This window comes from Jaculus jaculus, chromosome 8, assembly GCF_020740685.1.
Source record: "Jaculus jaculus isolate mJacJac1 chromosome 8, mJacJac1.mat.Y.cur, whole genome shotgun sequence".
Lineage (NCBI taxonomy): Eukaryota > Metazoa > Chordata > Mammalia > Rodentia > Dipodidae > Jaculus > Jaculus jaculus.
Window position 1 is genome coordinate 112,135,908 of NC_059109.1, and position 16,235 is coordinate 112,152,142.

General features: G+C 48.6%; 1 protein-coding gene across 2 annotated transcripts in view; it reads left to right on the forward strand.

Annotated features, from left to right (window-relative positions):
- Bpifa1 (BPI fold containing family A member 1) overlaps window positions 1–12,357 on the forward strand; it is a 17,692-nt gene extending 5,335 nt beyond the window's left edge. The window contains exons 1-10 of one of the 2 annotated variants that reach the window (XM_045157376.1): window positions 2,889–2,907; window positions 4,710–4,784; window positions 6,370–6,544; window positions 6,715–6,874; window positions 7,901–8,008; window positions 8,275–8,424; window positions 9,680–9,764; window positions 10,065–10,128; window positions 10,466–10,540; window positions 12,173–12,357. In XM_045157376.1, the coding sequence (XP_045013311.1) occupies window positions 6,382–6,544; window positions 6,715–6,874; window positions 7,901–8,008; window positions 8,275–8,424; window positions 9,680–9,764; window positions 10,065–10,128; window positions 10,466–10,506 (771 nt within the window). In that variant the 5' untranslated portion in view covers window positions 2,889–2,907; window positions 4,710–4,784; window positions 6,370–6,381 and the 3' untranslated portion in view covers window positions 10,507–10,540; window positions 12,173–12,357. Of the gene's footprint in view, window positions 1–2,888; window positions 2,908–4,569; window positions 4,785–6,369; window positions 6,545–6,714; window positions 6,875–7,900; window positions 8,009–8,274; window positions 8,425–9,679; window positions 9,765–10,064; window positions 10,129–10,465; window positions 10,541–12,172 lie in introns of those variants that run through there. The other variant, XM_004668090.2, reaches the window with a different exon arrangement.
- The last annotated feature ends 3,878 nt before the right edge of the window (window positions 12,358–16,235 follow it).

Below are 16,235 nucleotides of genomic sequence, written 5' to 3' on the forward strand. Positions count from 1 at the left end.
AAGGCAGGATGGAGAGATGGCTTAGCAGTTAAGGCGTTTGCCTGAAAAGCCAAAGGACCTTGGTTCAACTCCCCAGGACCCACGTTAGCCACACACACATGGTGGTGCATATGTCTGGAGTTCCTTTGCAATGACTGGAGGCTCTGGCATGCCCATTCTCTCCCTCTCTCTCTCTCTCTCTCTCTCTCTCTCTCTCTCTCTCTCTCTCAAATAAATAAATAAAACGTTAAAAATATAAATAAATAAAAAGTACACTGAAGGGCTAGAGAGATGGTTTAGTGGTTAAGGCACTTGCCTGTGAAGCCTAAGGACCTGGGTTCAATTCCCCTGTACCCATATAAGACAGATGCACAAGCTGGAAAATGCATCTGGAGTTCAACTGCAGTGGCTGGAGGCCCTGGCACACCATCTCTCTCTCTCTCTCTCTATCTGTCATAAAAAATACACTGAAGAAGTAGCTCCTAGTTTGTGTTCTTACCACAATAAACTTCTAAAAATTAAAAAAAAAGGGGGGGTGCATGCATCTGGAGTTCGTTTCCAGTGGCTAGAGGCCCAGGCATACCCATTCTCTCTTTCTCTCTCTTTCTGAAATAAATAAAGTATTATGCTAAAAATGGGGGGGGAGATTAGAGAGAACAGTGGTGAAGGTGCTTGCCTGCAAAGCTTAATGACCCAGGTTCAATTCCCCAGGACCCACATAAAACCAGATGCACAAAGTGGTGCATGTGCCTGGAGTTTGTTTGCAGTGGCTGGAGGCCCTGGTATGCCCATTCTCTCTGTCTGTCTCTCTTCTATCTCTTTCTACTTGTGAATAAATAATATTTTTTTAAAAAAAAATTTAAAAAGAAAGGAGCTGGAGAGATGGTCCAGTGGGTAAAGTGCTTGCTGCACAGGCATGAAGACCTGAGTTTGGAGTCTGAGAGTTTGGAGTCATAAAATGCTGGGTATGGTCACTCATGCTCCAGTGCTAGAGAGGTGGAGACAGGTGGACCCCTAGGATTTCCTGGCTAGCTAGTCTAGCTGAATCGGTGAGCTCTAGGTTCAGTGAGAAAAGTGGAGTGTGATTGAAGAGGATACCCGATACCAGTCTCTGCCCCCCCGACACACACATCTGCACCTACACACATATACACATACACACACACACACAAAAGGGGCTGTAGATATGGCTTAGCAGTCAAGGCTCTTGCCTGCAAAGCCTAAGGACCCATGTTCAACTCTCCAGATCCCACATAAGCCAGACACACAAAGGTGAGGCACGCACAAGGTCGCACATGCCCACTAGGTGGCGCAAGTGTCTGGAGTGCAATTTCAGTGGCTGAGGCCCTGGTGCACCAATTCTCTCTCTCTCTCTTGTTCTTTCTAAAATTAAAAAATAAAAACAAATAAAAGTAAAACTTTAAAAACAAGAACAAAGGGGAAGAAAAGGAGGAGTAAAACGTCTTGCTTAGAGCCACTTGGCTGCTAATGAGTTAAGCTGGGTTTAGAACTCAGAGCCGGCTCCCATCACAACCATGAGAGGTCTCCAGAGAACACAGCTGGTGCTTGCTGACCTGAAGGCTGATGCGCAAACTTGCCCTTGAAGGACACTGAAACTGTATAGTCCCAAATGGTGGCCTGACATTACCTCTTTCCAGCTGAGGGGACCCTGGACAGGTCACTACTTTCTCTGCACCTCAGTTTTCCAGATGGAGTCATACAGGTGGTATAAAGCACTAGTGTCTCATAAAAGGGTCTTGTTAACTTTTGTTCTAGATCAATCTCTAAGGCAGGGGGAGTTTGAGGCTCACTCGGCTTAAGAGCATTTATTTTCTCATCAAATGTAGGGTGCCTCACTTTCTCTCTGAGAACTCTCTAGAGTTTTCAAGCCCACTTAGAAACCTCAGGGGCTGGAGGGATGGCTTATCAGTTAAAGTACTTGCCTGTGAAGCCTAAGGACCCAGGTTTGATTCCCTAGAAGCCATGTAAGCCAGATGCACAAGGTGGCATATGTTTCTGGAGTTCCTCTGCAGTGGCTAAAGGCCCTGACATGCCCATTCTCTCTCTCTCTCTCTTAAATTAATTAATTAATTAATTAATTCTTTTAAATTCTTCACACCCAACTCCCAACCTGACCTTGCTCAAAAGGAAGTAGACCCCACTCCCAAGTTCTAGAGAACGAAGCTGGCATAGGTAAATTGTTTGACAAGAAAACTCAACTCTTGGAATAAAACTCGGTAGCAGAGGCCAGTAAGTTAGAAAGGGGCTATAAAGGAGGGAAAAGAGGGAAGGACGTAGGGGATGGCATTGTATATATGTAAGTAGAACAGATTACTGGGGTAGAAAGGCCTAAGTGAGGTCAGGAGAAGAAAGGGAGGACTAATCAAAATCTAAGAGGGTATGAATAAGTTATATGGAAACCTACTTTTTTGGACAATGGCACACAGAAGCCATAGATTGTTACTAGAAAATTTTCAGTATCAGGGATGGGATACCTGCCAGCAAGTTGTTGGCCAGGGAGGTCCCTGATGCCCCAAAACATTACAGGCCACTGCCGAGGCCCTTGGTTTCCTATCAGGAATAGATGGTAAGACCCTATTGCTGAAGACTCCACATGTTTGGGCTACACGAGCACTGAAAAATCCTGCTGAAGCTGAGCTGAAAACCTCCTCCCTGTAGACTAGCTAATAGTAAAGCTGGAAAATCTATGCTGCATGCAGCTCCATGGGAGGGAGAGAGGCCAGGAGAAATGAAAGAGGACACCAGTTTGATTGGAACACGGTTCCAGTGCCGAAAAGCGTCAACCCCACCTGCAGAGAGTCCTCAACACAGAAGGGGTTCCAGCAACCCTGTAGACAACGGAGAACAGAAGGTACTCCATGCCCACACCCCGCCACAGACCTGAGAGAGGTGCCCCAGGGAGAGATGGTAAGACAGAGGGTCTGGACAGCCCCTCCCCCACCCCGAGTCCCTCTTACACATGAGGAAAGGGAGATTCTGGAACTGGAGCGACCTGCCCAGGTTTCACAGGACCAGGGCTACTTCCTAATTTATTCTGATTTCTGCTGTGACTTAATACCCAGCCTCCAAACATCAAAGCATCGGTTCACTGGCTCTGTTCCTGATCATAGCTGCGTCAGTTTCTCCACAAATATAGCAGAGACCTCATTCTACAGGAGTCCATGGAGGTCACAAAAAGGTTGGAGCAGCCAGGCATGGTGGTGCACGCCTTTAATCCCAGCACTTGGGAGGCAGCAGTAGGAGTATTACCATGAGTTCGAGGCCACCCTGAGACTACATAGTGAATTCCAGGTCAGCCTGGACTAGAGTGAGACCCTACCTCAACAAACCAAAAAAAAAAAAGGTTGGGGCAGGGCTTGTTTGCAAAGCCTGATGACCTGGATTTGATTCCCTAGTACTCACATAAAGATAGATGCACAAAGTGCTGCATGTATCTGGAGTTTGCAGCAGCAGAAGGCCCTGAGGCACCCATTCTCCCTCTCTCTCTCTCCCTCTCTCTCTCTTTCTCTCTCTTTCTCTCCCCCTTCTATCTCTGTCTGTCTCTCATGCATGCATGTCTCCTTACAAATAAATATATATTTTTAAAAACCGCATTTTCGGGCTGGAGAGATGGTTTAGCGGTTAAGCGCTTGCCTGTGAAGCCTAAGGACCCTGGTTCGAGGCTCGATTCCCCAGGACCCACGTTAGTCAGATGCTCAAGGGGGCGCACATGTCTGGAGTTCGTTTGCAATGGCTGGAGGCCCTGGTGTGCCCATTCTGTCTCTGTCTGTCTCTTTCTCTCTCTCTGCCTGTCACTTACAAATAAATAAATAAAATTTTTAAAAAACCCGCATTTTCACCAGGATTGATGGCACATGCCTTTAATCCCAGCATGTGGTGGGAGGCAGAGGTAGGAGGATTGCTGTGAGTTCAAGGCTACCCTGAGACTACATAGTGAATTCCAGGTCAGCCTGGGGTAGAGTGAGACCCTACCTCAAAAAAAACAAAAAACAAAAAAGGCATTCCCCACCTTGGATGTTGTGAGGGCCTGGCACAGGCAAGAGCCTGACAAGTATGAGCTGCTAGTTTTGTTTTCCTCACTATTCTTACCCAGGGAGTTGCGTTTTTACTGTTCCATGTCCTCTCTGGGTCACACGTCCCCACTGGGCCCCAGTTTCTCCCCTCTGTAAAGGAGACACAGTAGCCCCTCCCTCCTAGGATTCTTGAGCCATTGAATAGGCACGTGGCTGTCATGTACCTAAAGACAGAAGACAGAAGACCCCCACACACAGAATTGAAGGACAGCTCACAAATGGGGAGGCCAGAGGTAGTTTAACTCCAGATGCTGTGGGAGCAAGAGTTTGCCAGTTAGAAGAAAAAGCACTGGCCCAGGGAAGGATGAGGACCCAGAAATGAGGCCAAGTTCCCTAACAGGGCTCCCCATAGCTGCCCCTTTCAACACCCTAAACCTGATCTTCTGGCCACCTCTAAGCATGGGTCCCTAACCTCAGCCTCGTGCATGGGACCATGAAGTCTTGAGTAACATGCCATCTCAAATTTTTTTCTCTGTTTAATTTTTGGACCAAATAGCTTGACTGACTCACCTATTAATGTGACTGGCAATTATTTACTTTGGATGCCTCTGAAAAATACTACCAGATTGCAGAATTCAGAATTATCTAGAAACCCATCATCCAATCTCACATTTCCTGATTCTCATACTATAAAAGAGGCTACCTGCTTGGCAGAAACAAGGAGGAGAGAAGAGGAGACCAAAACAGCCACTGAGTCAGTGAGCAGCCCAGGTAAGAAATGCCCCTTCTGGGTAGCAGGGAGGCCAGGCCCCTCACTATGGACCAGGGAGGCCGGGCCCCTCACTATGGACCAGGGAGGCCGGGCCCCTCACTATGGACCAGGGAGGCCGGGCCCCTCACTATGGACCAGGGAGGCTGGGCCCCTCACTAAGGACCAGGGAGGCCAGGCCCCTCACTACGGGCACCTCTGGCAGGTTGTGCTTAGGGACACTCATTGGAGACCTTGCAAGAGAAACAGAACTGGCTGTGGTCAGGCAAAAAGGCTACTCTGCTTCCCTAAGAGACCACAACATTGATATAGCAATGGATTCTCATTGTACCCTACTTAAAAGCTCAAAGGAAGCCAGGCATGACGGCGCACGCTGTTATTCCCAGCACTCAGCAGGCAGAAATGGGAGGATCCCTGTGAGTGCAAAGCCAGCCTGAGACCACAGAGTGAGATCCAGGTCAGCCTGGGCTAGAGTAAAACCCTACCTCACTCACATACACACACAGAGAGAGCAAAATGAACAAACAAAAAAGCTCTAAGAAAAGAATTTTAACTTGAGGTTGCCTGCTGCATGGAGGTGTTAGCTGAAAAATGTGACTTCTGATAATGTATCTTGTGAGGAGTGTCTCCAGGCTATCCTGACCTGAACACTCAGATCAAAGGACCATCTCTTAGCAGGGACAATGTAAGAGCTGTTCCCATCTTCATCCACTGGCATGTTTAAACCTCTTCATCTGCTATGAAGGGTAGGAATGAAACAGGGAAAAAAAAAAAAAAGAAGAAGAAGAAGAAGAAGCATAGGAATGAGGAAGAGCTGATCAAGCCACCTTAATAAACAGTCCTATCTCTGCCTAGAGAAGAAACCAAAAGGTCACTTAATTCAATAGACAGAAGTGGCCCACTTCAAATGTTTGTCTTTAAAAAAAAAAGTATTTATTTATTTGCAAGCAGAGAGAAACAGAATGGTGTGACAAGGCCTCTAGCCGCTCTAAACAAACTCCAGATGCATGTGGGTACTGGGGAGCCAAACTCAGGTTGTTAGGTTTTTCAGGCAAGCATCTTAATGGCTAAGTCACCTCTCCAGCTCCCAGATTTGTTTAAATTTATTTATTTATTTGAGAGAGAGAGAGAGAAGAGGCAGAGAGAGAATGGGCACACCAAGGCCTCCAGCCACTGCAAACGAACTGCAGATGCATGTGCCCCTTATGTGGGTACTGGGGAATTGAACCCGGGTCCTTAGGCTTCGCAGGCAAACACCGAGCCAGCCCTTCCTCCCCAAGATTTTTTTTTTTTTTGATGCTGCAAAATTGTGATCCTGAGAGAAATTGCCCTGCAGTCACTAGGTCTCTGTTATTTATGAAATGCTGGTCATGAGTAAGGCCATCTTAAGAAGATAAATTTGGTCACCTACTGTAAAACCATCAGCCTGTGGCTGAAAGTACTCAGGAGCATTAGCTATTATTGCTAGTCACCCTCTGGTGTTCTAGAAGAGAAGACAAAGAGCCACCCCACTCCCAGGGGCACAGGAGGCAGTGGATAGATTCCTCCAGTGTCCACATCACGGTGGAATTGCCATTCTGTCCACAGACAGCAAGAGCGATGTTGCAGATCCAGAGCCTTGTTGTCCTCTGTGGGCTGCTGGCTCAGACCAGGGCCCAGCTAGACAGCCTGCCTTTATCCCTGGGCCAGGGCCTGCCCTTGGCCGTCACCCCAGCTCTTCCCTCGAATCCTACAGATCATCTTGCTGGAAGCTTCACAGATGGTGAGTCTGTGACAACCCCTTTGTGTATGTGTGTGTGTGATGTGTTTATACATTTGTGCTTTTGCACACCCAAGCTCCCAATACGAGGAAGGACAAGGGTGAGTGGGGGGAGAGGGTCTGAGGAACTGCGCTTGTCAGAACTGAACTGAGACCCTTGTACACCGTCACAGCTCTCAGTGGTGGCCTGCTGTCTGGAAACCTGCTGGGCATTCTGGAAAACCTTCCAATCTTGGACATCCTGAAGTCTGGAGGAGGCAGTTCTGGTGGCCTGGTTGGGGGTCTGCTCGAAAAATTGACGTCATCAATTCCTCTCCTAAACAACATCATCGAGTGAGTTGCCATAAAGCAGAGTCTTGGTCCCCACCAGCAACAGAAGATCTAACGCTAGGCAGCAGCCCCTACGAGGGAGAGGATGGGCTGGGCATGAAGCTGGGACTGACTTGATCCTAAGACCTTCCTCCAGTGTGGCAGGGAACAATGGGCCTCTTGCACTCACAGTCCCACCCCCCCCCCGTCCTAAAGCACATCTGGGGACCCCAGTAGTGTCTCTAAATCCCCATGGCAACCCTTCACTGTCAGCTTCATCATCCCCAGTGGAGGCACGGAGACGTGCCTGTGTTCACACGGCGGGGTGACACAGCGTGAGGGACCAGCCCCTGCCTCACCAAAGTCCAAAGCCAAGGCCTGCCCCAGCCCACGGCAGTCACTGTCCTCCTGCCTGAGTGCCGTGAGCAGTCACCGGGCCACCCTCCCCAGTTCGATCAACAGTGTCACTAAGCAGTGTGACATCTGTGCACAAACGATGTGGCGCTTCTCATGAGTCACCAGAGACTCTGAGCCCAGAGCAACAAGGGAAGCTTGACGCCACGCCTGGGTCCTCAGTAGGGCTGGATCCAAGCCACTGTCACGATGTCCAGCCGCTCAGGTCTTGCTTGGTGGCATGGGAACAGACAGACTGCATATGAACTGTACTCACTGGATGACCCAAAACAAGGCTTCCAGTCTCTCTGGGCTGGGTTTCTCCACAAATGGAGATTACGGTATCCATAGAGAAAGACCGGGGACGGTATAAATCACCTGACCCGTGGATGGCTTGGAGAAGGCTTTTTTTCCACCCTTTCTATACTCTCCTTGGCAAATGAGGTGCTCCTCGGGTCCCTGAAAAGCAGCTGTCGAGAAAGACGGGCACGTGGCTGGGCACCCAGTGCGGCTCTGGCTGCAAGTCTGTCCACCTTGCCACCCTCATCCCAGGAGGCCCGCCCTCCTTCTGAAAGGAACACCCTGGGTTCGTGGTGGTTTCCAGGTTTGGACCTCCAGAGACTAATGCTTCTCCCTCCACCGTTGCACCCTGAATAGCATAAAAGTCACAAACCCCCAGCTGCTGGAACTGGGCCTTGTACAGAGCCCAGATGGCCATCGCCTCTATGTCAACATCCCTCTGGGCCTGACGCTCAAAGTGAAAATGTGAGTAGGTCCCAAGGGGGTATGGGAGGCATGGCTCACAAAGGCAGCATGTAACGGCTGTGGGCAGCCACACAGGCCTCAGCTCACTTCCTGTTATGCCCAGTAACCTTGGGTCACATGACCTCTCTGGGCCTCAGTTTCTCCCACTGGGAACTGGGAGAAAGATGGAGTAAGGTGAGGCTGGAATTCCTGTCAGGGATAAACCCTCCCCCTTGGAGCATGACGGGACCAGGTACCAACAGGGCTGTTTCCTCCTTTCCCGGCAGGCACCTGATTGGCGATCTGCTGGAGCTGGCTGTGAGGCTGAACATCACTGCGGAAGTCTTAGCTGTGAAAAACAATCAGGGGAGGATCCACCTGGTCCTCGGTGACTGCACCCACTCCCCTGGCAGCCTGAGAATCTCCCTGATGAATGGGTGAGGCCAAAGGGCTGACTTCTCACACACAACAGGGTGGGATGCTGCAGTAAGGGGAGAATGGATAAAAGGATGGAACGGAAGATGTGTGGGTGAATGGATGGGTGGATAGATGAAAAGTGCATTGTAAGATGCTTGGTGGGTTGGGGAGAAGATTATAGGCAGTTCTATGGACAGATGAGTGAGTAAATGAATAGAGATCGTCTCACTGAAGCTTTGTTAAGACAGGAAGACAAGGGCTGGAGAGATAGTTCAGTGGTTAAGGCGCTTGCCTGAGAAGCCCGAGGATCCATGTTTGGCTCTCCAGGTCCCACATAAGCCAGATGCAAGGTGTCGCAAGTGCACAAGGTCGCATATGCACAGTAGGTGGCATGCACATCTGGAGTTTGATTACAGTGGCTGGACGCCCTGGCATGCCAATTCTCTCTCTTCCTCTCTCTCTCTCTCACACATATAAAAAAAAATTAGCTTAGCCAGGTATAGTGGTGCACGCCTTTAATCCCAGCACTCAGGAGGCAGAGATAGGAGGATCACCATGACTTTAAGGCTACCTGAGACTACCAAGTGAATTCCAGGTCAGCCTGGGCTACAGTGAGACCCTACCTCAAAAAAACAAACAAACAAACAAAAAAGGTGACAAATTTTATGTTGGATTGGGCAGTAAGGAACTTGAGGTTTAAACCCCCAGCTATTACAGGAAGCTGGATCGAGTCAGAGGGTCTCGAGTGTGAACTTGACCACCACCACCTCTCCAATTTGGTTTCAGGTTACTTATCTGTACTGTGGAACTACAGTGGAGTTACTGATAGAATCTTACTAAGGGTTAAATAGGTATAATTCCTAGCTGGGTTGTTTATTTCAGTTACCTTTCACATGATGAGGCCAAGTCATTCATAGCAGAGAGTTGTTCATACCATGGCTAACACGTACTGAACACACATGTTGTGATTCACATGCATCGTTTCACTGAATCCTCATGATGGCTACATACTAAGCATGGCTCATACATTCTACACGGTCTTGTTGAAAACCTACTATGTCCTGGAACCACGTGTTTGTTCTACACACAACTGTGTACCCACTGCTGTGTTGGGTATAACTCTCGGGCTAGAACCCTTGCTGGTCGGCTGCTGTGGGTATGAGTGGGTGAGGCTTGGCCTCGGTTACTGGACACTGAGACTTCAAGCTGGTCCCTGAGGACTTCCTCATCCCAACCCCGGACCGCTGCTTCACACACATGGCTTTTCTCTTCCAGAGTCGTCCCCTTCCCCCTTCAGAGCCTTCTGGACAACCTCACGGGAATCTTGACTAAAGTCCTTCCGGAGCTGGTGCAGGGCAAGGTAAGAAGGCAGAAGTGGTAGTCCCCTACTCCCTGGGACTCCGAAGGTCTTAGGCTGGAAGAGAGTTCTGGAATGAGCTAGGCTGAGCTCTGGTGTGTGGGAAGTAAAGTTCCCCCGTTTATCTGTCCTTTGACCCCTTTGCCCATGTTCTATCTTTCCACCCCTCCAAATGCATTGGCTGCTTTCTGCCCTGGGCTGATAAAAAGGCTCCTCACAGATTCCGTCCTGGGTAGGCTACAGTTCCCAAGGTTCTCCCTGCGGGTTCCCCTGCGCCTAACTCTCCTCTCTGCCCTGGGCCAGGTATGCCCTCTGGTCAATGGGGTTCTCAGCCAACTGGATGTCACCCTGGTGCATGACATTGCTGGTAAGTACTGTGTCCGAGCTCTGAAGAAGCAGCTTTCTCCTCAGAGAGCTTTGCCCCCATCCTGCATAGGACAGCAAGGTCACATGTCACATTAGCCCCACCTTCCCTGCCCTGGGCTACTTGTCCCCGAAAAGATGGAGGTGATTTTGTGGGAGAGAGTCCCGAGAACAGCTGGGCTGGCTGGATGGGGAGGCCCAGCGCCTCCCACGTGCCTGGGCCAGGCTGAGGACCCACAGCTCCCCTCGCTGGCCCCCACCGTGGGCAGTGTGTGGGCTCTCGTTGGGTGCTGTCCCCTCCAGATTGTGACTCGAGGCTGTCTTTTCTTCTCCCCTGCTAGACTTACTGATCCACGGCTTGACATTCGTCATCAAGGTCTAGGCCTCCTGGGAAGGAGCCCGCCTCAGCGGAGCCAGTGAGTGCTGTCCCTGCTCCCCAGCACCCAGTGACCAGGTGTTATCCTCCTTGTAGAACAAAAACAGGTCTCTTGGGACAATGGGACCAGTATTAGCAAACTTCCCATCACAATAAAGAAACACCTAAGGGCTGGAGAGATGGCTTAGCGGTTAAGGCACTTGCCTGCCAAGGCTAAGGACTCCCGTTAGAATCCTCCAGGTCCCACGAAGCCAGACGCAACAGTGATGGAAGCGTGCAACGCCACGCGTGCTCACAAGGGGGACACGCACATCTTGAGTTCGTGCACAGCGGCTGAAAGGCCCTGGCGTGCCCATTCTCTCTCTCTCTTTCTCTCTCTCTCTCTCCCTGTCTCAAAAAAAGAAAATTAAAAAAGAAATACCCAAGATGATTGGCTTATAAAGAGCAAAGGGTCTATTTTGGCTCACAGCTTTGGAGGTTTCAGTCCATGATTGGTTGTTCCCAAGCTCTGGGGCTGGAGGAAGCACAGGCTGGAGGAAAACCACTCACTCACCACCCAGGAGTAAGAAAGGAGAGGAAACAGCTATATGGGACCACAATTCCCCCCAAGAGCCTGTCCCAGTGATCTAAAGACACCTCCCATTCCCAGCAGCTACACCCTGGGTGACCAAGGTTTTGACACATAGGCTTTGGGGAGCATTTAAGATCCAAGTCTTAGTGATACCCACAGAAAAAGACAAATACCCTCGCAGGCATACACAGGATACACAGAAAAGTCCGCGGAACACCTGACAGAGGCAGAGAGGTACCACAGTGGCTACAAAGAGAATCGTGATAGCGGGTACACACACCAAACACATACATGATGCACATGCATGCACTCTCACAAGAGCACACACGTGCACATGTGCACACATCTGCAGACTCACCACAGTCAAGTACACACAAGTATACACATGTTCAAATACATGCAGCTTGTGGCTGGGATGCTCTCATTGGGCCTCAGCCTGCTTCTGTCCCTCAGAGGACATTTTTGATGATGGGACAGTGCTAATGAGTGTCACTGGCCTCAGGTCTCCCTCTTAAATGTTTTATTTTTATTCATTTATTTATTAGAGACAGGGAGAGGGAATGGACACACCAGGACCTCTAGCATTGCAAATGAACTCCAGACACATGCGCATCTGGCTTATGCGGGTTCTGGGGAATCAAACCTGGGTCCATAGGCTTTGTAGGCAAGTACCTTAACCACCAAGCCATCTCTCCAGTTCCAGGTCTCCATCTTGAAAAAATTCTGATTTAGCCAGGTGCAGTGGCACATGCCTTTAAACCTAGCACTTGGGAGACAGAGGTAGAAAGATAGCCGTGAGTTCAAGACCACCCTGAGAGTATATAGTGAATTCCAGGTCAGCCTGAGCTAGAGTGAAAGCCTACCTCAAAAAACAAAACAAAACAAAATTCCTATTTACTTATTTGCATGTGCTTGTGTGTGGTGGCATGTCAGGAGCTCTTGCCACTGCAAGTGAATACCAGATGCATGTGCCACTTTTTGCATCTGACTATTTACATGGATGTTGAGGAAGGGAACTCAGGCCAACAGACATTGCTAGCAACCGCTGAGCCATCTCTCCAGCCCCAATCCTCCCTCCTGATTGAGCTCTTCTCCCAACAGAAACATTTCTTGCTGCTCAGCCTACAGCCTCCTGCCCAGCTTCCGAGCCTGCAGGAGGCAGAGCACGTCCCGGAGCATCACGAGGCTGCCTTCTCCTCCCCAGGGAACCTGCCCCACTCCTTTCCCTCTAGGCATGAGTGCCAACACCCCATGTTCCTCAGTAAATAAAGGACTCTCCCTCCGCACTGAGTTTTCACTGTTCCTCAACATCACCAGGAGGAGAGGGAGAGCTCTGATTAGGGGGTCAGGGCCACACACCAGGATGTCCCTCATGTGTGGATCTAGTTATTGAGCAGCTAAGGGGAGGCGGCTCCAGGAGGTGAGGAGTTTTGATGACTGCTCTTCTGTCATGAGGAAGGATTCGTGAGGACTCTGGGAGGGAGGAACATGACAGGCACAGATGGCGACTCACAAATAGCAAAGCATGAGAGAAGAGCTGAGGAGGATTTTTCTCAGAAACACATAGTGAGGGCTGGAGAGATAGCTTTGCCTGCGAAGCCTAAGGACCCATGTTGGGCTTTCCAGATTCCACATTAGCCAGACGCACAAAGGCAAGGCAAGCGCAAGGTTGTACATGTCCACTAGGTGGCGCAAGTGTCTAGAGTTTGATTTTAGTGGCGGAGGCCCTGGTGCACCAATTCTCCGTCTCTCCTCTCTCTCTCTGTCTCTCTCCCTGCTTAAAAAAAAGGAAAGGAAACAAATACATAGTGAGACAGTTATTATAGCAAGGCTGCTCAATTATTTGAAAATTTTGAGTTATACCACTCCAAAAAAAATCACAGCAATCAATAATCAGACATTATTTGTAAGAACTTATCAGTTGACAGTTTTATTGGATCTTCCTTCAGTTTTGAAGAAAGAATTGAAAATAATATTTAGAGAAGCTTCTGTTTTCTGTCAGTAAAGTCACTGGCTTCCACAGCTGTTGAAAAATTGAATAAAAAAAGAGATCATTAAGATTTCTAGAATTGGGCTATAGATCTAGCTCAGTGGCAGAGTGCTTGCCTAGAAGGTGAGTCTTAGGTTCAATTTCCAGAACCTGGTGGGTGGAGAGTCTTACAGAAATATTTATTAATTTTATGCTTTGATAAAAGAAGTGAAGCAGCGGACAGAGTAGATGTTCCAGGTGAGACTCCAGCCCACATCTCACACTGGAGAGCCAGGGGCAACCAGAACTGTGCGAGGATAAACTGACTGCAACAGGGAGAGGAAATCTGAACTGTGGCCACTCCTTGGGGAGATGCCTGGGAGACCCTGAAGGAGATGTCTGGGAAGCTGAAAAGCCACACATGTCACCCACTGCCCATCATTTGCTTACTTGGACCCAGGCATCCTGGCCTCCTTTTTGTTCTCCAAACAAAAGGACAGAAATGGCCAGGCATGGTGGTGCACACCTTTAATCCCAGCACTTGGGAGGCAGAGGTAGGAGGATTGCTGTGAGTTCAAGGCCAGCCTGAGATGGCATAGTGAATTCCAGGTCAGCCTGGGCTACAGTGAGATTCTACCTCAAAAAACAAAAACAAGGGGCTGGAGAGATGGCTTAGCGGTTAAGCGCTTGCCTGTGAAGCCTAAGGACCTCGGTTCGAGGCTCGGTTCCCCAGGTCCCACGTTAGCCAGATGCACAAGGGGGCGCACGTGTCTGGAGTTCGTTTGCAGAGGCTGGAAGCCCTGGCGCACCCATTCTCTCTCTCTCCCTCTATCTGTCTTTCTCTCTGTGTCTGTCGCTCTCAAATAAGTAAATAAAAAATTTATAAAAAAAAAGTAAAAAAAAGAAAGAAATGGCAAAAACGAAGAGTAGAAAAAAGGACACTTTAAGGGTCCAGAGTATTAGCTGCTAAGGGGCTTGTGAAAGACAGGTCTAGAGAAAACCAATTAGGGTTGTAAATAAAATAACTTTTTTTTGGGGGGGGGGGGCTAATAATCCTCAAGGTCAGCCACCAGTGACACACTGCCTCCTTCAAGACTCCTTCTCCCAAATTGCCACCAGCTGGGGACTAAGTATTCAAAACACAAGAGGCTATGGGGGATAGCTCACGTCCCAACCACCACAGTGCCATTTTCTAATTATCTGCACTGTTCTTAGCCATGTAAAGCCGACTTTATATATCTTCGGTGTAGGAGTTTAAGGTGCCAGGGTGTAGCTCTTTTTTTTTAATTTTTTTTGTTTATTTTTATTTATTTATTTAAGAGCTACAGACAGAGAGAGAAAGAGGCAGAGAGAGAGAGAGAGAGACAGAGAGAGAGAATGGGCACACCAGGGCTTCCAGCCACTGCAAACGAACTCCAGACGCGTGTGCCCCCTTGTACATCTGGCTAACGTGGGTCCTGGGGAATCGAGCCTCGAACCAGGGTCCTTAGGCTTCACAGGCAAGCGCTTAACTGCTGAGCCATCTCTCCAGCCCCAGGGTGTAGATTTTGTATTCCAAGAGAAATAACAGAAGTGACCCTAGGTGTTAAGTTTTCCTGCTATTCAAGTATTGTAGTAGACTAGGTGAAGCAAATTACTGGAAATTTCTAGAATTCAATTGAGCAATAGACATTCAATCAAAACCAGCACAGAGTACTTACACAAGTGTGGGGATTAAACTAAACAGATAATCTAGTAAAGCCAAAGTCCCTGAGGGTATGTGTTGCCCCACACTCTTAATCCTATCAACTAGGAGTTTAAGATTTCTAGTCTGAAACAGGTGCCAAGTCAGTCTGGGGCCAAACAGTTGGTGCCCCCAATAGGTGACAAAAGAAAAAGACATGGAGGGAGGGTATTATAATCATGGAAAATGTTAATAAAAATTAAAAATAAATAAATAAATAAAAGAAAAAGACAAAGGCCCTAAAAATCAAGAAACATCAAAGGCAACCATAGTCAACACCAAAATACAGCTTATTTGAGAAGGATAAAGTCAACCAAGAACATATAATTCAAATGTAATACATAACCTTTCCTGACATGGAAAGAGAGATTAGCACTTCCTGTGCAAGCCTATGCATCTGGCTTTGTATAAGTAGGCCCTGTTACAATGGTCCTTTACCAGACAAGAACTAATCAGGCTGTGGAAGACTTCCCTGGTCTTTGTCCATATCTGCCCTTTCATTATCAAATCTGTCCCTCAGAGGATGACGTCATTGTTTTATCAGCCTCATTCCCAGCAGGGCCATCTGTTGTCTAACTGCACATGGAAACGGGTCTCATTTGAGGCCTCCCCCACCGAGCAACCCAGACCAGAAAGGGCTACCGGCATGGCTCCTCTTCTCCCTTTCCCCCAGGCATCATCTACAACTCGAAGGATGTGATAGGATTTAATAATTGCCACACCTCATTTATCTCTGTGTGTCCCTGAGGTGGCCAGTGCTTCAGTCAGTCCATCGTACCCTTCCACCAGAGAGCTGACCCACCCTGGAGCAATGACCTTCCATGTCTACTGTGCCATGCATGATGTGTTTCCTCAGTAACCCTGCTCACTGTGACACACTGCTGAGCAAAATGGCATGGACTGGTTACCAACCCCAAGGGCAGACTAAATGCTGCTGTTCATTACTTATTTGTTTTATTTTTTGAGGGAGGGTTTCACTCTAGCTCAGGCTGATCTGGAATTCACTATGTAGCCTCAGGGTGGCCTCGAACTCACGGCAATCTTCCTACCTCTGCCTACCCTCATTGCTTATTGGTAATGACATCTTCAGGGAAAACACGAGATAGCCAAGCATGGGTGGTCCAGTGTTAGTCGTTTTTTTGTTCAAAAATTTTTTATTAACAACTTCCATGATTATAAAAAATATCCCATGGTAATGCCCTCCCTCCCCCCACTCTCCCCTTTGAAACTCCATTCTCCATCATATCCCCTCCCCCTCTCAATCAGCCTCTCTTTTATTTTGATGTCATGATCTTTTCCTCCTATTATGGTGGTCTTGTGTAGGTAGTGTCAGGCACTGTGATGTCATGGATATCCAGGCCATTTTCTGTCTGGGGGAGCACGTTGTAAGGAGTCCTACCCTTCCTTTGGCTCTTACATTCTTTCTGCCACCTCTTCCACAATAGACCCTGAGCCTTGGAAGGTGTGATAGA